The sequence below is a fragment of the Spinacia oleracea genome, chromosome 6 (genome assembly GCF_020520425.1).
Source record: "Spinacia oleracea cultivar Varoflay chromosome 6, BTI_SOV_V1, whole genome shotgun sequence".
NCBI classification, from domain to species: domain Eukaryota; kingdom Viridiplantae; phylum Streptophyta; class Magnoliopsida; order Caryophyllales; family Amaranthaceae; genus Spinacia; species Spinacia oleracea.
This window is the reverse complement of record NC_079492.1, coordinates 37,388,229-37,413,513: the sequence shown is the minus strand read 5'-3', so window position 1 is coordinate 37,413,513 and position 25,285 is coordinate 37,388,229. Positions and strand designations below refer to the sequence as shown.

Genomic DNA, 25,285 nt, shown 5'->3' with positions numbered 1-25,285 from the left:
AAAAGAAAAAACAAACAATTAGAATGATGCCTTTTCTTCCCACCAAAAGAAAACTTACCTTCCTACCAAAAAGGGCAGAAAGTTAAACCAAAATAAAGCAGTCAAAATCCCAACTTTCTAGGAATTTTGATCAGGAACTTGGAATTTGAAGGAGAAGAACAGGAAAAGAATGAACTCTTTTGATCAAATAATATCAAAAATTATAAAATATGAATACTTTGCTGCTGGTTGTTGCAAGAACATAAATTAAGAATATGATTAAGAATTACGAATCTGGCACAATTCTTTCAGGAGATTGATTAAGAAAATCTCCTGGAACCAAAAAGAAATTATCATCAGATTAACTTAACTGTATGACTGTGGTCCTCTAATATCTCTATCCATCTTCATTCTCTTTGCACTCTGCATTTCTGAGATGCTACTAACCCGTTGCTGGAGCGACATGTCATGTTGATAAATACGATTCGCACCATGTCTGCAAGCTTTTGAACTATTGAAATAAATACAAGGCTTCATCATCTTATGTTTTGCATCCCTTGGTTTTGAATTATCTACTTCTTGATCTATTATTCCTGAATGATGGATGGGAATGGGATGGGTTGAAAATGGAGGTTGAGCTTGAGGTTGAGGTTGAGGCTCGCCTTGCCTTTCTCCTCCATGTTGGTGAATCAAGTTCTTATAGTAGTTGAGGTCCTTCATTTGGGAACCAGAACCAGACTGTACAGAGAGCGGTGGGATTGATTGCTGATGGGTCATAGGTCTAGTACCATTAGTAGACGGGTATACTAACCCATTTGACATCATAATTGGGGATGAGGATGATCCTGTTTCCATATTATTATACTGAGGAGGAGGAGCTGGTGTATCCATCCTGTACACGGGTGCTCCAGAAGATAAAGGCTTGGGGATACTTTGAGGACCTTGATGCCTAACTAACTGTTCTAAAATTGTCGGATTACTTAGAATTTTTACAAGCAGGTCGTGGTCAATCTGCTCATTGCTCTTCGCCACAGCAGTAAGAACAGCTTTTGATGCATCTGCTTGACCACAACGTGCTACTCCATCAGCCAATGTCCCACCTTGGCCCACCAGCGGGTATGACTTAGTAGTAGCACTGGGACAAGTAATAGAATCAGACGAGGGATCTGGTTGATCTTCTTCCTCAATAGGAGTAATGGGGATTGAAGGCAATGTTTGGTCATCCTGCCCAGCACACACTATATCTGGTGCATAAAATATTGCATTCAACCGCAAAACATCAAGAAAAACTCGTAATCATAAAAAAAAAATGGGAAAGAGACTAGAGAGAGTAATACCTGAAATGTAATGAACAGATTATACATATAGTGATTTTCTTGATTTTGTTGATCATACCTGAAATGAAATAAACATATTTCTATGAGACTAGCTATATAAGATGACTTCTTATATAGTGATTTTTTGGTTATTCCAAAATAGTGTTATAATGCTTTTTACATTTCACAAATATGCCATTTTTTTTATGTGTAGATTAATGATGATTCAGGTGGCAAAGGTAACAATTAGATCAAGATATGAAGCTCCGATCTCAATCACGGGGATTTAGGAACCAACAGTTCTTTGATGTGAAAGGAACGAAATAAGTTATTTTTATTTCTAGTGTGATTTGATAAGACAAAAATTTGATGTATGGATATATAATATAAGATCCTATTTTTATTTTGGTATGTTCTTAACTAGTTTGATTATTGGACAGTGCAAATACGCACATTGATATTTTTAATTAAAATTAAGTATGTGATTACAAGTACGTTTGATTACTGGACAGTGCAAATATGCACATGGATCGGATGAGTGTTTGCTGCTGTTTTGTTCTGTTTTTGCAGTCAGTTGTTTCTGTTGTGGTTGGTTGCTGAGCTGTTTGCAGGTTTTATAGTGTTGCTGCTATAAAGTTTTGGTTATAAAGTTTCTCTATTTAGAAAAATATAAAAAAATATGATTGGTAGGTAAATTGTGACGCTTTTTTGCATCAAATGTGTTTTGGTGGGAAATAATGGTGAGGTAAATTGTGACGCTTTTTTGCATCATAATCGTTTGGGTGGGAAATATGGGGAGGTAAATTGTGACGCTTTGTGGCATCACAATCGATTTGGCTCAAATGTAGATCGACAAAAATCAACCATTAAAAGCGTCCTTATATTAAAGGAGTGGCTTAAAAAAGCTTCACAAAATTTGAGCTTTGTGGCTAATAAAAGCGTCATTATATAGTGGCCCAAAATATAATGACGATTTTGTGAAGCGTCCTTATAGAAAATTGTGACGCCTTTTTAGCGCCACTTTTCGACCAAAAAAGCGTCACTATGAGTCCTGTTTTTTTGTAGTGAGTAAGGAGTCTTTTTATGTCGTGGCAAATGAGATAGGTTTACCTAATAAGTTCTTAGACGTACCTATCAACCAAGAGTAGTTTCTAGACAATTAGCAAAGGCTTTGCTTATCTAAAATATTTTAGAATTGAGTCTAAATACATAATGTGCTTAATTCTTCAATGATTTAAGGATCTTGGAATCATTTTATTCACACCTGCCGGAACACATAACTTGAATAAAATGCTTAATAAATGATAAATTATGCATGTATGCTAGAATTTAAGTTTATTAAGAGAACTGTCACTGGTTATTTATTTGTTTATTCTTTTTCAATTGTAGTTTTTATTATGGCAAACAACAATTCACTCAACATCCGATCAATTCTCGAAAAGGAGAAGTTGAACGGGAAAAACTTCCTTGACTGGCAAAGGAACTTGCAAATAATTCTTATGCAGGAAGAAAAGGAGTATGTCTTGGAAGAGGCGATGCCCGAAGCCGCAGGCGACGGGGTCACTCAGGCAGCCCTCAACCGTTGGATTGATGCCAACAAGGATGTAAAGTGCCTAATGCTTGCAACCATGAGTGCAGATCTACAGAAAACGTTCATCAACTCAGATGCTTTCACGATCATCAGTGAGTTAAAGAACATGTTCCAAGATCTGGCTCGAGTCGAAAGATTCGAGACTCATAGGAAAATTCTTGAGACCAAGCTTAAGAAAGGCGAGCCCGTAAGTCCACATGTTCTCAAAATGATTGGACTCATTGAGAATATGAGTCGGCTGGATCAGCAATTTTCTCAGGAAATGGCTATAGACACCATCCTCCATTCTCTTCATAGCGGGTATGATCAGTTCAAGCTGAACTACAGTATAAATAGTCTGGACAAAACGCTCACTGAGCTTCACGGCATGCTGAAGACTGCTGAAAAGACGATCAAAAGTGATAAGCAAGATGTGCTTATGGTGCGTGGGGGTAGGTTCAAGAAATCTGGCAAGAAGAGGAATACTAAGAAAGGTGGCAAGAAGGCCAGCCCGACTAAGCAATCTGGCGGCACCAAGTCTGAAAAGAAGAAGGTGAGCCAACCCACTTCTGAATCTGAATGCAAGAATCTTAGCATTCCTCAGGTATTTTCTTTATCTGACTGCAAGAAAAAGGGGCATTGGAAGAGAGATTGCTTGAATCTTAAGGAAGATCAGAAGAACGGAAGAGTCGTTCCATCTTCAGGTATTTTCGTTATAGACTGTATACTTGCTAATTCAACTTCTTGGGTATTAGATACATGTTGTGGCTCACACTTATGTTCCAATTCGCAGGAATTAAGAAGAAGTAGAAGGTTAAGCAAGGGTGAAGTCGACCTACGAGTGGGAAATGGAGCACGGATTGCTGCATTAGCTGTAGGAACTTATTATTTATCGTTGCCCTCTGGGCTAGTTTTGGAACTGGAAGAATGTTTCCATGTTCCAAGTCTTACTAAAAAACATCATTTCTGTTTCTTTCTTAGATGCTAACGGATTTTCCTTTTTTAATAAAAGACAATAGTTGCTCGTTTTATTTTAAAGAGATGTTTTATGAATCTGCTAGATTAGTCAATGGACATTATTTATTAGATCACGACAAACAAGTTTATAACATAAATACCAAAAAGGCCAAATAGAATGATTCATATCTCACCTATCTGTTGCATTGTCAATTAGGCCAAATAAACATAAAGCGCATAGAAAGACTTCAAAAGGAAGGAATTCTAGAACCATTTGACTTAGAGGATTATGGTAAGTGCGAATCATGTTTACTTCGCAAAATGACAAAGCAACCTTTCGCTAAAGTTGGAGAAAGAGCAACTGAACTATTGGGTTTAATCCATATAGATGTATGTGGACCAATGAGTACAAATGCTAGAGGTGGTTTCAGCTACTTTATCACTTTCACTGATGACTTATGTAGATATGGTTATGTCTACCTAATGAAGCATAAGTCTGAATCCTTTGACAAATTCAAGGAATTTCAGAGTGAAGTAGAGAATCAATTAGGCAAGAAGATTAAGGCACTGCGGTCTGATAGAGGCGGTGAATATCTGAGCTATGAATTTGATGACCATCTGAAAGAATGTGGAATTCTATCAGAAATGACTCCTCCTGGAACACCTCAATGGAACGGTGTGTCGGAACGGAGGAATAGAACCTTGCTAGACATGGTTAGATCAAGATGGGTCAGGCCGAACTTCCAATAGAATTTTGGGGACATGCAATAAACACAGCTGCACTCACTATAAATAGAGCTCTGCCTAAAGCTGTTGAAAAGACTCCATATGAGTTATGGTTTGGAAAGCCTCCAAAAGTGTCTTTTCTTAAGATTTGGGGTTGTGAAGTATACGTGAAACGATTAATTTCAGACAAACTTCAACCAAAATCTGACAAATGTATCCTTGTGGGCCATCGAAAGGAAACAAAGGGGTATTACTTCTACAATACAACAAGGTGTTTGTTGCTCGAGATGGTATCTTTTTGGAAAGATATCACATTTCCAAAATGACAAGTGGGAGAAAAGTAGACCTCGAAGAAATTCGAGTCGAACAACAAACTCTAGAGAATGCTCAAGATGACATTCAGGATGAAACTCAGAGATCTTTAGAAGTATCTGGTGAGAATCAAGGACCATCTAGAAATGTAACCCCGCGTAGATCGCAGAGATATAGATCTCAACCGGAAAGGTACTTAGGTATTTTGACGAACGAGAGCTATGAAGTTCTATTTCTTGAAAGTGATGAACCTGCGACTTAAAAACAAGCTATGACGAGCTCTAGCTCCAAGCAATGGCAAGAAGCCATGCAATCTGAATTAGACTCCATGTCTGAAAACCAAGTTTGGGATTTGGTCGATTTTCCAGCTGGCTACCAAGCCATAGGAAGCAAATGGGTTTTTAAACTGAAAAAGGACAAGGATGGGAAACTAGAAGTTTTCAAAGCTAGATTGGTTGCAAAAGGTTACAGGCAAGTCCACGGTGTGGATTACGATGAAACCATTTCACCAGTTGCAATGCTAAAGTCTATTCTGATAATGTTAGCAATTGCTACATATTACGATTACGAAATATGGCAGATGGATGTCAAAATCGCTTTCTTAAACGGCGTTTTAATAGAAACTGTGTTTATGACATAGCCTGAGGGTTTTGAGGATCCAAAGAATGCTAAAAAGGTATGCAATATTAAGAAATCAATCTACGGATTGAAGCAAGCATCAAGGAGGTGGAATATACGTTTTGATGAAGTAGTCAGTGACTTTGGTTTCATCAAGAACGCAGCCGAATCTTGTGTATACAAGAAGGTCAGTGGGAGCAAAATTTCTTTTCTAGTATTATATGTCGACGACATATTACTTATCGGAAATGACCTTCCTATGTTGAACTCAGTCAAGATTTGGCTTGGGAAATGTTTTTCGATGGAGGATCTAGGAGAAGCACAGTATATACTAGGCATCAAGATTTACAGAGATAGATCTAAGAAGATGATTGCACTCAGTCAAAGCACTTATATCAATAAGGTTGAAAGGTTCAATATGGTAGACTCCAAGAGAGTCTACCTACCCATGTCTCATGGAATGATTCTAAGTAAGACTCGGTGCCCAAAAACACTAGATGAGCGTAGACGAATGAGTGGGATTCCACATGCATCATTGATTGGTTCAATAATGTATTCTATGATATGTACACGCCCGGATGTTGCGTACGCACTCAGTGCTACGAGCGGATACCAGTTAGACCCAGGAGAGGCACATTGGACTGCTGCCGAGAATATTCTGAAGTACCTAAAAAGGCACAAAAAGATGATTTTCTGGTCTATGGTGGAGATGATGTATTAATTGTCAAAGGTTATACAGACGCAAGTTTCCAAACCGACAAAGATGATTTCAGATCACAGTCTGGGTTTGTCTTCTGCCTCAACGGAGGTGCAGTAAGCTGGAAAAGTGCTAAGCAAAGCACCATTGCGGATTCTACAACTGAAGCGGAGTACATTGCTGTACATGAAGCAGCAAAGGAAGCTATTTGGCTAAGGAAGTTCATAGATGAACTTGGTGTAGTCCCCTCCATTAAAGGACCAATAGCTCTATATTGTGATAATAACGGAGCTATTGCACAGGCAAAGGAGCCTAGACACCACCAGAGAGTCAAGCATGTACTTCGTAGATTTCACCTTCTACGAGAGTTCGTTGAAAGAAAAGAAGTCGAGATAAGCAAGATTGGAACTGACGACAACATCTTAGATCCATTAACTAAACCTCTGCCGCAGGCGAAGCACAACTCGCACACTACAGCTATGGGAATCAAACATATTGGAGAATGGCTTTGATGTCCTTATTTAATGTTTTAAAGTTTTAGAGTTTAATACTTTGTAAAACGTTATTGGTTAACCATTCATAGAAATGAATAGAATTCATTTTCCATTTAATTTGTGGTTTATTAAAATGATGAGTCCCTTCAAATTGACGATATATTCAAGATAGATATATCAAGTGAACTTGAATATCAAAAGTTGAAAATGGTCCCTGGTCGGAGTTTTCTATAAATATGGACGCATAGAAAACGTTAGACGACTAGAATGCAAGATTACTAGTAGTTCTGTTTCTTGAACTATGTGGACATGTCAATGTCGTAATCATTTGGATAGATACTTATTTTGGGAAGACTAGTATCGGACAGACCTTTGAAACTTTACTGTAAGAGATGAAAATCTGTCTTAAGTAAATTTCAATAAAATTATTAGACACTAATCCTCAATACCTGAGTGATTTGAGATTACTTGTTTGAGAACTGGTTACTTTGACGTTGTCAACCGTCGCACCGTAAAAGGAGGCTATAAAGGCAACGCTCGGGTAATCACCTATCAAACGAAGTCTAATCTTAAGATCGCAAGATTGGGATTGTCCTCCCATAAATCAGGATGAGATGCTGAAAGTTGTACAAGGCCACTCGGAGAGCTAGAAACTGTAAAATGCATGGCCGGGCTCAGATGAATCATAGGATATGATTATCTGTTTATTTGATCAGTTGAACTCTGAAACCGAGAAATACCTCTGGACATAATAAGGATGACAACTCTTATCTTATGTTCATGAGCAAGCATCAAGTGACAAAGGAATTAGGAAATGCACACTTGTCCCTAAGGACAAGTGGGAGACTGAAGGAAATAATGCCCTTGGTCCAAGTATGCATTTAATGGTAAGTCTAATAAATGCGGTTCAGTATTAATTATACAAGTTAATAATTCAGTGAGATCAAGTGAACTGTATGCCTAGCTAGAGGTCGCTTCAGTTCAAGTGGAATTAATAATATTAATCCACAGCTTACTCTTGACTGAACCCGTAAGGTCACACAAATAGTACGTGAACGGATCAAGTATTTTTTTTTTTTTTTGGTGCGAATGAGCCACAAGGGCAATATAAATTACAAATGGGGGCGGGGGAATTCGAACCTGAGACCTATCGTACACAGGCCCTCAGTCTTGAACGGATCAAGTATTTAAAGGAACTAAATACTCCATTTATGGACATTCGGAATCGACGGATCTCGGTTAAGATTTGATTAAAAGATAATATCCTTAAGCAATTAAGATTTGATTAAAAGATAATTTCCTAAAGTTACTAGTTTTAATTAAAGTCTAATTCTAATAGAATTAGATTACTTGGAACCTAGTAGACTTCTAATTCCATTATTCCTACCCTATAAATATGTGATGGCATTCACAATTTATAAACACATAATTTCAAATATTCACATAGTTTTAAGGATTAAAATTAACGTTAATATTGCCTCAAAATATTCGAATAAAACATAATACCTTAGGTGCAATGCTAGGCGGATCCGAACGTGCTGTGGACTATCTACGGAGGGACGACATTTGGAGTCCTAAACTTGTTCTTGTTCGGTTCGGGAGCAGCTAGGAAGGGCACACTACAAAGAGTATGCATCCTAAATTATGCTAATTGTTATGTGGCAATTAATGTGGATTCATGGCTTTATGGTTTTTCCGCATGAAATATATATGATTTATATGTATTATAACCTAACATATCCAACAGTTAATTATATTGTACAAAGTGCATGATAACTTGTTGATCAGATGGTTTATGTGACAATAAACTCCATGAAAAAGTGTTGTGTGTATGAGGGCTGACTTTTAGATAAAACTAGATGTTGGATCGTGCGCTAGCTTGCACGATCCCTCAAGGTATAAATAAATTATTTTATAAAAATATTATGTAAAAGACGGTTTATAATTTATGTTAAATGCTAGAAAAACAATGCTAAAGTTCTATTTGCACGTAATTGATAATACGAAATTGATTACATGCGAAGTCTTGCTATAATGGATACTTTTCTACACAACTATTATGCCTTGTACTCCATTCGTATTTATTTAAGGGATACACTTGCCTTTTTCAGCCGTATTTATTTAAGAGATACAATTGCTCTTTTTAGTAACTTATCAACTCCACCATATAATTAAATAATCTATGTAATATATTCTATGTCCCACCACCCTATTAAACAAATAATTTCAGAACTATACCCCACCCCCACCCTTCTAATATGACATGGTCCCCACTTGTTTTACTTATTAAAATATCTACCCCAATCCCACTTGTTTTATTACTTTATTTCATTTAATTTTTCTTCTTAATACTCGTACCCGGCCAAGTGTATCCCTTAAATAAATACTGTGTAAGTACTATTTCCATTACATTGTTTATAACCACATACCGTTGATATCCAATAAAATTTTACTTTGATTCTTAAACAAAAAAATTCTAACTAAATACATACGTTGTCGTATTAATTGGTAGGAGTAGGACATTGAAGCAATGAGAAAGGACTCAAAATGAAAGGGCGAGGAAAGGGTGTGGCAGCATATGGAAAGGAACGTGGCACATAAGATTTGATGAAAGGGGAGGGGTAAAACCATAATCTCACTTTTACCAAGGAAAAGACAAAAATAAACAATGAAGGAAATTGGGGTTATATTCGTAAATCCACTGTTACATGAATAGTAAGCAATGTTCAAGCCTTTATATGATAAAATTTGTTTCCAGGTTGATAATTTGCAGCAAGGTATAGAAATACCATCGAAGGACTTCGAGGGGTTGTGCAAAGTCAAGGATGGAGGCAGATGTTTGCTCGTCTGAGTATTAACTACATCAAAGTTGTCCCGTCCGTAGCCATCGATTTCACGACTTATGACATCATGAAGTCTTGGCTGAACATTTTGTATCAGTACAAGCGACAAGGGATATCTCATATCTGGTGGATAAAATTCAAATTCAAATTTAACCAAGACAGTAAGGCCAAGGTACAAGGAAATGTGAGTCCTCTAATTTGGTGATATACATGTTCACGATTGATGTATTTTTGACTCAAAATCTTGAGAAAACTAGATAATTAATTTAGTACAGATGACTAATATATACTATACTTCTACATTGATTCGACTCAGATGTCAAACTGAATCCCTAATTTGTACAGAGATAATTTCACTCTAGACTTCACTCAAAGACAGAAAACAGAGCAAAGAAATTAAAAGTTATGGACTGTAGAATGACGCCCCACATTTGCATTTCCAACTAATATGCTCATAATTTGCAAACTGTATCCCTAAGTGGCCGCCACTGATGGTGGGTACTTGGATGGCTACAAAAGGGTTTCAACCATAACATTTGTGATCATATTCTCTGACAAAGTTCAGCTGGAAATGTATTTAATGATTTTGAATCTCCATTTTGTGTATCGAAAAAAGCCATGTAATCTGTTAGCCAACATGGGGTTTTGGGTGGTATCATATGAACCAAACATTACAATAGGATCAAAGAAGTGAGATAACTATTTAAACACTGAGGGAGAGGTACTGGTTTGCTGCGAGTGAGAAACTGTGTCCATGTTGTTTGTAGTTGCAATTTATCCTCACCTTTGTCTTTGGATTGCAGTGCTATGTGGTAAACATCTGAACTTGCATAATCATTAGGGGTCAATTTCCTATGCTACTATTTATTTTTAACTTTTTATATTCGAATTCAACGAAAAAGATCTCACCAATTTTTTTATTCTGAAATACATCTGCCTCTCGGTCCCAGTGGGAGCTGAAATCGTCAAAAGGCAAAATATAGAATGCTCCTGAAATTATGATATTGCCGAAAACGGAAATATGGATAATGACGGAAATATGAATATTATCCAAGTCGTAGATGTTGCCGGAAACGGAAACATGGTACGTATTGGAAAATATTATCGGAAATAGAAATATTGCCGGAATCGGAAATATTGCCGGAAACGGAAATATTACCGAAATCGAAAATATTGTCGGAATCAGAAATAAATTTCTGAATCGAAAATATTAAATATTTGTTTGAATCGGAAATAAATTCCGGAATCGGAAATATTAAATATTTGTTCGAATCGGAAATAAATTCCGGAATCGGAAATATTTAATATTTGTTCGAATAGGAAACAAATTCCAGAATCGGAAAACGAATCGGAAGCGCGACGAACGAGCTTGCGAGACGCAAGGCCCAGCGCCAAGCAAGCCCGCGCGCGGGAGCAACGAGCAAAACAGGCCGAGCAAAGTAGCGCCCATCAAGATGGACCGCGCGTGCTTGCTGCCAACGCCCAACGCTCTTGGGCCGAGCCGAGCAGCAGCGCCCACTCGTGGGCTGCGGGGCTGCGGCTGCGTAGCAGCGTGGGCTCAAGGCCACGCATGCAATGCCTTGGCCGGTTAGGATTACTTGGTTGTCAAGAAATCGTGTTTTCCTACTTCTACTCAAATTGGATATTTTAGTTAAATCTGAAATACTTAGGTATTTGATTAAACCTAAAATTCTAATGATATTATTTAACTAGAATCCTGATGGATTTAGTTATTCGATTCCTAGTAGAATTCAAACTCCGTTATTTCCACCCTATAAATATGTGGTTCATGATCACAATTTATAATGCAATTCATAAGTATTCCAATATATTAAGTTCAAGAGAGAATTTAATATTTGCCTAACATTATTGTGAGTTTCCCGAGTACACATAAAACCTTAGAGAATATTCTAGTTGGTTGAATCTAAGGCGGATCCGAACGTGCTCTGGACTATCTACGAAGGGGCGACATTTGGAGTCCTAAACTTGTTCTTGTTCGGTTCGTGGGAAGCTAGGGAAGGCACGCATCACATTGTATGTATCCTAATTATTCTAATTGACTATGTGGCAATTAATTTGGATTCCTGGCATTATGGTTTTTCCGCATGAATTATATTGTTTATATTATTCATAACCCTACAGTGGTATCACGTGCCTCTAATTAATTCCATAATCAATTATAGTTAACATGGATTAAATTTTATAAATTTGCAATGAATTAAAGGGGGATTAATTTCGTGTATGTAATTAAATGCAAATTCGTGCGATTATTTGATTATATGTTTGCAGGATTTTTTCGGCAGTTTTGTCAATAATGGTCGGAATCTTATAATTTTGTAGTGAATTTCGCATGTAAACAACGTTTTAAAATTTGGACAAAAATCAAAGATTTGATGCCGAACCCAGAATTCCCAAATTCGAAGCCTAACTATGACTTTTCAGAGGTTTTAGTTTTTCGAATGCAAAATTTGTAACTTTTATGATGTTAAATTAAATATTTGCGAATCTTGTATGTAAATCTTGAATCTATGATTGACCTACTGTATATGTTTAACAATTTTAAAGCCTAATCTTGTTAATTATACAACCTAACTTGTAATTGTAATTAATTTGTTGAATTTCAAATAATTTAGAATTTGATTTGAATTTCATAATTAATTGATAATTTAATTAGGATCCTATGATTAAAAACCACCATAAAATTTGTTAAAATTGAAAAGTTTTAAAATTTTATGACCTAGATTTTAATCCCTAAAAATACATGTAATCGGAAATTAATTTGAATAATAAATTTTCGATTTTTCGCCCAAATTTAATGAACTTAATATGTTTTATTAATTTGTTGTTAAATTTAAAATATAAAAATTATTAACTTTTATAAACCGATCACCAATCTTGCACGCATGAAGCAATGGAAGCTAAGTGTTACCCTTAAGGGGTGTTGCATAGTGCGGGCATGCGAGGACGAGCAAAGGAGCTCGTCGCCCATGCGGTACGAGACAATGAGCAAGCAAGGCATGCGCGGCAGGCTAGGCCCTGTGCCGTGTGTGCTGTGCGGGTGGTCGAGTAAATTGGGCGACGATCCATCGTAGCGCAAGGCACGAGGAAAGGAAGCAGCAAACGAGCAAGGGAGCTCGAGTGCCGCTGCGCATGCCACGGCCCAGCGCACAGCCAACGACCAGCAGGCAGCAGGCACAGCGAGGAGCTGCTGCGCTGCGATGGTGCATCACTCGGCCACAGCTACACGGGCCTTGGACACTGCTTTGTGCATGCGGCCCATGTGCGCTGCGGAGTTGGTGCTTGGGCGAGGCATGGGCTTCGGCCTATGGCCTTGCCTTGGTATGTTTGGGCCGTTTTGTTTACGTTTCGGTTGAAAACGATTTTAATTAAATTTAATTTCGTAATTTAATTTTTTCTCGGAATTTAATTTTGATTAATTTAATTATTATAAATTATTTTATACTAATTATTTTACTAAAATTAAAACCTTGATAAAATTTAAATTAATTAATCAACTAAAAATAAAATTAAGGGATTTAAATATTATTTTATATGAGCTTTAAATTTTAATCAAATTTGTAAGTTTCCGGTTGGATTAGGAAATACAATTTTATGTTTAAAATTTGTAAAGCATGTAAATTCTTGTTTTTAGTGGGAGCTTTTAGTCATTAACTCTTGATTAGGTCTACATTCCTTTAAGGTTAAAACAACTCGATTAGAACTAATAAGGTTGAATAATTTGTAGATTATTGGAACCCTTGATTAGTTGTTGCAAATGATTATGTGATGCATGATTTTTTTTTTCTATTAACTTGCTATGTGGGCCATTCATTGATAAATGAATGGGTGAATGGTATATTGTAAATGTACTATTTTGCCGGTTATGGAAAGTGACTAGTATGGCCCAAATAGGATAGAAAATATAGTCTGCGTACCATTAATTTAAATGTAAAATTGGTCTAATGCACCAAAGTTTTTATTTTAAATATGGTCTACGTACCATCAAATAGTTGTAATTAGTTTTAATTATAGCATATCCTATTTGAAGAAAATGGCGCCTCCCATGGTGAAATTCAAGACGGAGTTTCCAATCTATTTTCAAAGACGGAGTTTGAAGTTGAAGCTTCAAGATGAAGCCGGGCCATACTAGATCACATTTATATCTTATGCATGCTTTAAGTTACTTATTGCTTTAAATATGTCCTAATTATGCATGAGATTATGGCTTGATTATGTTGCATGATTATGGATTTTAGTTCACTTAAAATCTAACCAACATAGTAAGAGCCTTAAGTTCCAAACTTTAACCTTTACATCAATCTAAGTAATAGTTTTCCGCCATAGCGAGGTGTTACTTGTTGATCCTAAAGCGGTAAGGTACACAAATAATTTTGAGTACATATTAGTTTTGGTGAAACTCAACGATATAAGTAAGGAGTCCTTTTATGTCGTGGCAAATGAGATAGGTTTACCTAATAAGTTCTTAGACGTGCCTATCAACCAAGAGTAGTTTCTAGACTATTAGCAAAGGATTTACTTACCTAAAATATTTTAGAATTGAGTCTAAATATATAATGTGCTTAATTCTTCAATGATTTAAGGATCTTGGATTCATTTTATTCACACCTGCCGGAACATAAAAACTCGAATAAAATGCTTAATAAATATTGAATTATGCATGAATTCTAGAATTTAAGTTTATTAAGAAAATGAATGGTTATTTATTTGTTTATTCTTTTCAATTGTAGTTTTAACTATGGCAAACAACTATTCATTCAACATCCGTTCAATTCTCGAAAAGGAGAAGTTGAGCGGGAAAAACTTCCTTGACTGACAAAGGAACATGCAAATAGTTCTTATGGAAGAAAAGGAGTATGTCCTGGAAGAGGCGATGCCAGAAGCCGCGGGGGAAGGGGTCACTCAGGCAGCCTTCAATCGTTGGATTGATGCCAACAACGATGTAAAATGTCTAATGCTTGCAACCATAAGTGCAGATCTACATAAAACGTTCATCAACTCAGATGCTTTCACGATCATCAGTGAGTTAAAGAACATGTTCCAAGATCTGGCTCGAGTCGAAAGATTGGAGACTCATAGGCAAATTCTTGACACCAAGCTCAAGAAGGGCGGGCCCGTTAGTCCACATGTTCTCAAGATGATTGGATTAAATGAGAATATGAGTCGGCTGGATCAGCAGTTCTCTCAGGAAATGGCTGTAGCCAGCATCCTCCATTCTCTACAGAGCGGGTATGATCAGTTCAAGGTGAACTACAGTATGAATAGTCTGGACAAAACGCTCACTAATTAAGCTTCACGGTATGCTGAAGACCGCTGCAAAGACGCTCAAAGTGATAAGCAAGATGTTCTTATGGTGCGTGGGGGCAAGTTCAAGAAATCTGGTAAGAAGAGGAATGCTAAGAAAGGTGGCAAGAAGGCCAGCCCAACTAAGCAAACTGGCGGCACCAAGTCTGAACGGAACGGTCGTTCCATCTTCAGGTATTTTCGTTATAGACTGTATACTTGCAAATTCAACTTCTTGGGTATTAGATACAGGTTGTGTCTCACACTTATGTTCCAATTCATAGGGACTAAGAAGAAGTAGAAGGTTAAGCAAGGGTGAAGTCGACCTACAAGTGGGAAATGAAGCAAGGATTGCTGCATTAGCTGTAGGAACTTATTTTTTGGCGTTGCCCTCTGTGCTAGTTTTGGATTTGGAAGAGTGTTTCCATGTTCCAAGTCTTACTAAAAACATCATTTCTGTTTCTTGCTTAGATGCTAAGGGATTTACCTTTTTAATAAAAGACAATAGTTGCTTGTTTTATTTTAAAGAGATGTTTTATGGATCTGCTAGATTAGTTAATGGACTTTATTTACTAGATCACGACAAACAAGTTTATAACATAAATACCAAAAAGGCCAAAAAGAATGATTCAGATCTCACCTATCTGTGGCATTGTCGATTAGGCCAAAGTAACATGAAACGCATAGAAAGACTTCAAAAGGAAGGAATTCTAGAACCATTTGACTTAGAGGATTATGGTAAATGAGAATCATGCTTACTTGGCAAAATGACAAAGCAACCTTTCTCTAAAGTTGGAGAAAGAGCAACTGAACTATTGGGTTTAATCCATACAGATGTATGTGGACCAATGAGTTCAAATGCTAGAGGTGGTTTCAGCTACTTTAACACTTTCACTAATGACTTCAGTAGATATGGTTATGTCTACCTAATGAAGCATAAGTCTGAATCCTTTGACAAATTCAAGGAATTTCAGAGTGAAGTAGAGAATCAATTAGGCAAGAAGATTAAGGCACTGCGGTCTCATAGAGGCGGTGAATATCTGAGCTATGAATTTGATGACCATCTGAAAGAATGTGGAATTCTATCAGAATTGACTCCTCCTGGAACACCACAATGGAACGGTGTGTCGGAACGGAGGAACAAGACCTTGCTAGACATGGTTCGCAATGATGGGTCAGGCCGAACTTCCAATAGAATTTTGGGGACATGCACTAAACACAGCTGCACTCACTAAAAAGAGCTCTGTCTAAAGCTGTCGAAAAGACTCCATATGAGTTATGGTTTGGAAAGCCTCCAAATGTGTCTTTTCTTAATATTTGGGGTTGTGAAGTATACGTCAAACGATTAATTTCTGGCAAACTTCAACCGAAATCTGACAAATGTATCCTTGTGGGCTACCCAAAGGAAACAAAGGGGTATTACTTCTACAATACATCTGAGAACAAGGTGTTTGTTGCTCGAGATGGTATCTTTTTGGAAAGAGATCACATTTCCAAAATCAAGTGGGGGAAAAGTAGACCTCGAAGAAATTCGAGTCGAACAACAAACTCTAGAGAATGCTCAAGATGACATTCAGGTTGAAACTCAGACATCTTTAGAAGTATCTGGTGGGAATCAAGAACCAACTAGAAATGTAACCCCGCGTAGATCGCAGAGATATAGGTCTCAACCAGAAAGATACTTAGGTATTTTGACGAACGAGAGCCATTAAGTTCTATTGCTGGAAAGCGATGAACCTGCGACTTACAAACAAGCTATGACGAGCCCTAGCTCCAACAAATGGTAAGAAGCCATGCAATCTGAATTAGACTCCATGTCTGAAAACCAAGTTTGGGATTTGGTCGATTTGCCAGATGGCTACCAAGCCATAAGAAGCAAATGGGTTTTCAAACTGAAAAAGGACAATGGTGGGAAACTAGAAGTTTTCAAAGCTAGATTGGTTGCAAAAGGTTACAGGCAAGTCCACAGTGTGGATTACGATTAAACCTTTTCACTAGTTGCAATGCTAAAGTCTATTCGGATAATGTTAGCAATCGCTGCATATTACGTTTACGAAATATGGCAGATGGATGTCAAAACCGTTTTCTTAAACGGCGTTTTAACGGAAATTGTGTTTATGACACAACTGTTAGGTTATGATACATATGACAATAAATAAATCATGCGGAAAAATCATAAAGCCAGGAAAGCATATTATTTACACATAATCATTTAGCATAGTATAGATGCATACACTTTGTAGCGTGCCTTCCCTAGCTGCGCCCGAACCGAACAAGAACAAGTCTTTAGGACTCCAAGTGTCGTCCCTCCGTAGATAGTCCACAGTACGTCCGGATCCGCCTCAAGATTGACCAACTAGAATCGCCCTTAAGGTGCTTAGGAATTTTCGGCTATTAGTGCAAGAGAGTGGCTGAATTTTCTTTCAAAAACTTACCCTTTGAATACTTCAATCATACCCATAAATTATGACCCTAGGCCCTTATTTATAGAGGTTTGCAAAGGGAATTTGAATCCTAGTAGGATACGATTTAATTAAACTTAGAATCCTACAAGGACTCTAATTAATTAATTAATTAATCCTAATAGGAATAGGAATTTAATCATACATCAAATCCTAATAGTTTTAGGAATTATGCATGGACACAAACACACACACGAGCATGACCCGCAAGCATGCAGGCCATGCCCGCGCACAGCCCACACGCCCACGAAGCCCATGCGAGCTACCGAAGCCCACGAGGCTGCCATGGCCTTAGCTACGCGATGGGCCTGCCTTGCGGTAGGCCTGCCGCAGCCTTGGGCTGTGTTGTGGCGCGCCATTGCTTGCTGGGCGATGGCCTGCCTTCGTGTTGGGCCTTCGTCCGGCAGGCCTCGCTCGATTCTTATTCGTACGATACGCTTCCGATAAAATTCCCGGTTTCGGAATTCATTTCCGATACGAACAATATTTAATATTTCCGTTTCGAACAAATATTTAATATTTCCGTTTCCGGAATTATTTTCCGATTCCGATAATATTTCGGATTCTGACAATATTTCCGATTCCGGCAATATTTCCATTTCCGATAATATTTTCCGATACGTACCATGTTTCGGTTTCCGGCAACATCTACGACTTGGATAAAATTTATATTTCCGATATGATCCATATTTCCGTTTCCGGGAATATCATTGTTTCCGGAGTATTCATTTCTTGCTTGTGACGATCTCAGCTCCCACTGAAACCAAGATCCGTCGATTCCGAATATCCATAGATAGAGCATTTAATGCCATTAAATACTTGATCCGTTTACGTACTATTTGTGTGACCCTACGGGTTCATTCAAGAGTAAGTTGTGGATTAATATCATTAATTCCACTTGAACTGAAGCGGCCTCTAGCTAGGCATTCAGCTCACTTGATCTCACTGAATTATTAACTTGTTAATTAATACTAAACCGCATTTATTAGACTTAACATTGAATGCATACTTGGACCAAGGGCATTATTTCCTTCAAAAAACCTGAGGGTTTTGAGGATCCAAAGAATGCTAAAAAGGTATGCAAGCTTAAGAAATCCATTTACGGATTGAAGCAAGCATCAAGGAGCTGGAATATACGTTTTGATGAAGCAGTCAGTGACTTTGGCTTCGTCAAAAACGCAGACGAATCTTGTGTATACAAGAAGGTCAGTGGGAGCAAAAATGATTTTCTAGTATTATATGTCGACGACATATTACTTATCGGAAATGACATTCCTATGTTGAACTCTGTCAAGATTTGGCTTGGGAAATGTTTTTCGATGAAGGATCTACGAGAAGCACAGTACATACCGGGCATCAAGGTCTACACAGATAGATCTAAAAGGATGATTGGACTTAGTCAAAGCACTTATATCCATAAGGTGCTTGAAAGGTTCAAGATGGCAGACTCCAAGCGAGGCTACCTACCCATGTCTCATGGAATGACTCTAAGCATGACTCAGTGCCCAAAAACACTGGATGAGCTTAGACGAATGAGTGGGATTCCATATGCATCATTGATTGGTTCAATCATGTATGCTATGATATGTACACGCCCGGATGTTGCGCATGCACTTAGTGCTACGAGCAGATACCAGTCAGACCAAGGAGAGGCGCATTGGACTGCCGCCAAGAACATTCTGAAGTACCTGAAAAGGCACAAAGATGATTTCCTGGTCTATGGTGGAGATGATGAATTAATTGTTAAAGGATATACCGACGCAAGTTTCCAAACCGACAAAGATGATTTCAGATCACAGTCTGGGTTTGTCTTCTGCCTTAATGAAGGTGCAGTAAGCTGGAAAAGTGATAAACAGGGCACCATTGCGGATTCTACAACTGAAGCGGAGTACATTGCTGCACATGAAGCAGCAAAGGAAGCTATTTGGCTAAGGAAGTTCATAGGTGAACTTGGTGTAGTCCCCTCCATTAAAGGACCAATAGCTCTATATTGTGACAATAATGGAGCTATTCCACAGGCAAAGGAGCCTAGACATCACCAGAGAGTCAAGCATGTACTTCGTATATTTCACCTTCTACGAGAGTTCGTTGAATGAAAAGAAGTCGAGATAAGCAAGATATATTGGAACTGACGACAATATCTCAGATCCATTAACTAAACCTCTGCCGCAAGAGAAGCACAACTCACACACTGCAGTTATGGGAATCAAGCATTTTGGAGAATGGCTTTGATGTGCTTAATAAATGTTTTAAAGTTTTAGAGTTTAAAACTTTGTAAAACGTTTTGGTTAACCATTCATATGAATGAATAGAATTCATTTTTCCATTTAATTTGTGGTTTATTAAATGATGAGTCCTTTCAATTTGACGATATATTCAAGATAGACTGTCAGGACCAGTCATGTGACTAAGAAATGTCTATCAAGTGAACTTGAATGTCAAAAGTTAAAAATGGTCCCTGGTCAGAAGTTTTCTATAAAGGTGGAAGCATAGAAAACGCTAGACGACTAGAATGCAAGATGACTAGTAGTTCTGTTTCTTGAACTATGTGGACATGGCATTGTCGCAATCATTTGCATAGATACTTACTTGAGAATATTAGTATCGGAAAGACCTATGAAACTTTACTGTAAGAGATGAAAATCTGTCATAAGTAAATTTCATTATATTATTAGACATTAATCCTCAATACCTGAGTGATTTGAGATTACTTGTTTGAGAACTGGTTACTTTGACGTTGTCAAGCGTCGCACCGTAAAAGGATAATATAACGGAAACTCTCAGGTAATCACCTATCAAACAAAGTCTAACCTCAAGATCACAAGATTGGGATTGTCCTCCCATAAATCGGGATGAGATGTTGAAAGTTGTACAAGGCCACTCGGAGAGCTAGAAACTGAAAAATGCATGGCCGTGCTCAGATGAATCATAGGATATGATTATCTGTTTATTTGATCAGTTGAACTCTGAAACCGAGAAATACCTCTGGACATAATAAGGATGACTACTCTTACCTTATGTTCATGAGCAAGCATCAAGCGAGAAAGGAATTAGGTTATGCACACTTGTCCCTAAGGACAAATGGGAGACTGAAAGAAATAATGCCCTTGGTCCAAGTATGCATTCAATGCTAAGTCTAATAAATGCGGTTCAATATTGATTGATTAAACAAGTTAATAATTCAGTGAGATCAAGTGAGCTGAATGCCTAGCAAGAGGCCGCTTCAGTTCAAGTGGAATTAATAATATTAATCCACAACTTACTCTTGACTGAACCCGTAGGGTCACACAAATAGTACGTGAACGGATAAAGTATTTGAGTGAATATATTATTCATTAAATAAAATATTTATGGACATTCGGAAATGACGGATCTCGGTTCCAGTGGGAGCTGAAATTGTCAAAAGGCAAAATATAAAATGCTCTGAAAATGATGATATTGCCGGAAACGTAAATATGGATCATGACGGAAATATAAATATTATCCAAGTCGTAGATGTTGCCGAAAACGGAAACATGGTACGTAGCGGAAAATATTATCGAAAATACGAATATTCCCGGAATCAAAAATATTGCCGGAAACGGAAATATTACCGGAATCGGAAATATTGTCGGAATCGGAAATAAATAACGGAATCGGAAATATTAAATATTTGTTCGAATCGAAAATAAATTCCGGAATCGGAAATATTAAATATTTGTTCGAATCAGAAATAAATTCTGGAATCGGAAATGTTAAATATTTGTTCGAATCGGAAACGAATTCCGGAATCGGAAAACGAATCGGAAGCGCGACGTATGAACGCTCGACGAACGAGCTTGGGAGACGCAAGGTCCAGCGCAAGCGCCAGCAAGCCTGCGCGCGGGAGCAACGAGCAAAGCAGGCCGAGCAAAGCGGCGCCCAACAAGATGGGCCGCGTGCTTGCTGCCAGTGCCCAGCGCTCTTAGGCCGAGCCGAGCAGCAACACCCACTCGTGGGCTGCGGAGCTGCGGGCTGCGTAGCAGCGTGGGCTCAAGGCCACGCATGCAATGCCTTGGCCGGTTAGGATTACTTGGTTGTCAAGAAATCGTGTTTTCCTACTTCTACTCAAACTGGATATTTTAGTTAAATCTGAAATACTTAGGTATTTGATTAAACCTAAAATTCTAATGATATTATTTAACTAGAACCCTGATGGATTTAGTTATTCGATTCCTAGTAGAATTCAAACTCCGTTATTTCCACCCTATAAATATGTGGTTCATGATCACAGTTTATAATGCAATTCATAAGTATTCCAATACATTAAGTTCAAGAGAGAATTTAATATTTGCCTAACATTATTGTGAGTTTCCCGAGTGCACATAAAACCTTAGGGAATATTCCCGAGTCCTAAACTTGTTCTTGTTCGGTTCGGGAGCAGCTAGGGAAGGCACGCATCACATTGTATGTATCCTAATTATGCTAATTGACTATGTGGCAATTAATTTGGATTCCTGACTTTATGGTTTTTCCGCATGAATTATATTGTTTATATTATTCATAACCCTACATTACTTTCTTTCAGTTGGTTGACAGAGCATGTTACCTTATTGCCTCGTTTTGTTGGTGAGCCATCACATGTGAGATCAATTGTTACTAAAGCTGTTGCAGCTAGTGTTCCGACAGACTCATGCAGACACATGGAGTTTTCAGAATGATCAATTTACGGAATAGCAGCTAGAGGTATATATCTGAATTTTGTAGCAATGGAATTTGTATTGACTAGACCTTGCAACATACATTGTTTGATATTATTGGTATCTTTCCCTAATTAGTGGGCTTACATCAACTATATATGTACCACATTGCAGGTTCTTGCTGATACATCATCTTCATCATCATATTTTTCTTGAAGTTTCACTGATAGGAATAGGCTATAGATGGTAATTATACTAAATCCTTTGTAAATTTAGCTTATTTACATTAATAATATTAGTTTCGAGGTTAATGAAATCCATTATTTCTCAAAGACTTGCTATGCAACCCCCTCCCCCTTTACTGAACCCTGGACCATGGGGTTCATTAGGTCATCTGATGGCAAAACCCACAGAATACTGTCAGTACTGAATAAGCTAGATCCTTTTCTAATATCCTTTCCACCTTCAGAATCTTCTCCATTTTCATCTTCGGCTTCATTGGAGTATGATGCATCTTGTTCAAAGATGTGGCTGCGTTCAAACTTGAGCATTAGGCCCGTATAAACAAAAAGAAGAAATTGTTCAAAGATGTGGATGCGTTCCATGAATAGCATCTTGTTCACATTAATTATTATCCATAATCAATCAAATATCTGAATTGTCTGCTCCTTGCATCGTATACAGGTTACCAAAACCGAGACCAGCTCAACATATAGCTTCCTAAGGCAAGAAGAAGGATGAGAAATTCTTCCACATGTTGCAAGTATCTGGCCAATTACATACACGAGCAGAACCACATTGCTTTCCCTTTTACTTTTGCCTTTTCCTATTCTCCCTTGTACATATTTTTGTTCATTTCTCATTATTATTAATATAATTTTGGTTTTGATTTAAGAAGGTCCAAGCTACTATTTCTTCACGAGTTTTCTTTCTCTAAAATACAGTTTTGGAAAGTTTGTCATAGTTCTTTTGGTAGAGGCAGTATACTCGATGCATCAACTTTTTGGTTTCTTAAGGTGTGAAAGGGGAAACCTAAAAGTGTCTGTACGGGTATGCTACCAGCTGGCTGGTAGCATCGCCAAACTGTTAAGGAGGCACGTGACCAGTTATTATTAATCCTTAACGGCAGTTATTATTCCCTACCAGCATCTCTTACAAGCCGGTAGGGGGGAGGCACGTGACCAAACCAAGAGGTCAACGGGTCGCTATCAATCGGGTAGGACCCATTTGTCCGTACGCCCGACCCGCGCCTATATATATGGGCTTCATTTATGACAAAAGGTACGCAAACACAATCATTTCCACTAAAACCAAAATACTTATCACTCATCATATCTGACTTTAGCATCGGAGGGGGGATCCTCGAATCACCCTCGAGGCTAGTTCATCTTTGTTATCTGCGCAGGATATCAACAGGATAACAGTAGCACTCAACCAGCAAGACATCTCCAACCGTTCCCAAATCATACCGGAACAATTGGCGCTAGAAGGAGGGGATCTCCCAACCTTGTCAAGTAAATCAGCCATCATGGATACCAACAACAAAAAACCTAGAAAAAACAACAATCTCCCACAATCAGCAGTTATCACACCAACATCAGTAGCACAACCCGCAGTCAAACCTTCTCTCTTACCTGTCTCAACCTGCCAAGTCACACCACTTACCGATCCTCCCCCAAAAACACTCAAGTCACAGATAAGCATTGCCCCCCCAGGTTTTGAAGACCCGAACGACGTTATCATAGAGGACGAAACGTCCATGGAAGAAAGGGCACAGGATTCCCCATCACCCCCACAGATTCAGAGCAACCTCTCGGCGTTGTCCCAAAGGTTCACACCACAACAGCTGCTGACGGCGTCGGCCGTCATGAAAGAAATGGCTGAACTGTCCTCAAGGAGGACAGAGGGAAATCCGATCGTGGTTACCGGCAATCGCCCGGGTGTGATGCCGGTTAGAAATCTCTACGAAACCCTAGAGCATGAAGTGGTACTGCCAGCACAACCTGAACCAATACTTGTACAGAGTGAAAATCCGGGTAGAAGAAAAAGGCATAGCTCTCGGCGCAGAGAAAGGTCCACTAGACGCCGGGAGTCGGTGTCAGAGCAAGAAGGGTCGTTTCCTGCTGGTAGGGAATCGACACCGTATCACGAAGAGTACATCGTACAGTCTCCACAACCAGGTTGGAATAGATATGAAGGATATCTACCTCATCAGGAGCCGATGAGGCGAACCATACACCCCAAAGACTCCCCACTCTGCAGGGGTATACTGGAGCAACCTATGGAGAAAGTAAAGATGCCGACGTGCAAATACAACGGAACCACAGACCCCGAAAATCACTCCACCGCTTTTGAACAACACATGATGCTGTATTCTGACTCAGATGCCATGTGGTGCAAAGTGTTCCAAACCACATTATCAGGGGTGGCAGCCAATTGGTATAAGAAGTTGCCGGCCGGATCGATATTCAGTTTTCGGCAGATCCAAGAGGACTTTGTGAGGCGGTTCATTAGCAAGGTTGAACGAAAGAAAACATCTGGAGAGCTGATGACAATCTCACAAAGGCCGAAGGAGCCGCTGAGAGAATACCTTACTCGTTTTAACAACGAATCCATCACAATACCAGATTTACAGCAAGAAATAGCCGTCTTGGCTCTGTTGAGAGGGATGCAGGAATGCGAGTTCAAAAGGTACCTGGGAAGAAAGTCATTTACCTCGCTGGGGGAGGCCTTGAGAAAAGCAAATGAGTATATCAGGAGTGATGAGCTGATGCTAATATTGTTAGGTTATGATACATATGACATTTACATAAATCATGCGGAAACAACCATTAACCCCGGAAACATATTATTTACACATAATCATTTAGCATAGTTTAGATGCATACTCTTTGTTGCGTGCCTTCCCTAGCTGCGCCCGAACCGAACAAGAACAAGTCTTTTAGGACTCCAAGTGTCGTCCCTCCGTAGAAAGTCCACAGCACGTCCGGATCCGCCTTAAGATTGACCAACTAGAATCGCCCTTAAGGTACTCAGAAAATTCGGCACTTTTGGGGCAAGATGGGTTTTAATTTTCTCTCAAAAAACTCACTTTTGAATACTTTGAAACTTGTATATAAATTATGACCCCTAGGCCTTTATTTATAGAGTTATGGAAAAGGAATCGTAATCCTAGTAGGATGCGAATTAATTGGAATTAGAATTCTACATGAATTCTACTTAATCAATTTATCCAATAGGAATAGACATTTAATCATACACTGACTCTTGCAGATTCAGGAATCTCGCATGAGCTCAAACTCACACACACACGGCAGCCACAAGGGCTGCCCACGCATGCGAGCAGCAGCCC

General features: G+C 38.5%; 1 protein-coding gene across 1 annotated transcript; it reads right to left on the bottom strand.

The window, feature by feature from the left end:
* Positions 1-270: 270 nt before the first annotated feature.
* LOC110804995 (uncharacterized) lies at positions 271-23,694 on the bottom strand. Its single transcript, XM_022010590.2, has 4 exons — positions 23,305-23,694; positions 22,623-22,700; positions 22,301-22,475; positions 271-1,268 (listed from the first exon to the last, which is right to left on the bottom strand). Exons 1-4 carry the CDS (start codon positions 23,692-23,694, stop codon positions 346-348), a joined length of 1,566 nt encoding a protein of 521 aa, XP_021866282.2. The 3' UTR covers positions 271-345.
* Positions 23,695-25,285: the final 1,591 nt, after the last annotated feature.

Excerpts from the sequence above, each read along its gene's own strand:
- LOC110804995 (XM_022010590.2), bottom strand. The coding sequence starts at position 23,694 with ATGGACGTTTCGTCCTCTATGATAACGTCGTTCGGGTCTTCAAAACCT. Across the intron at positions 22,701-23,304 it reads AAGATGAACTAGCCTCGAGG|ATACTTGCAACATGTGGAAG; the intron begins GTGATTCGAGGA and ends GTAATTGGCCAG. Across the intron at positions 1,269-22,300 it reads AATGAACCCCATGGTCCAGG|TTTTTCTTGATGTTTTGCGG; the intron begins GTTCAGTAAAGG and ends TATGATTACGAG.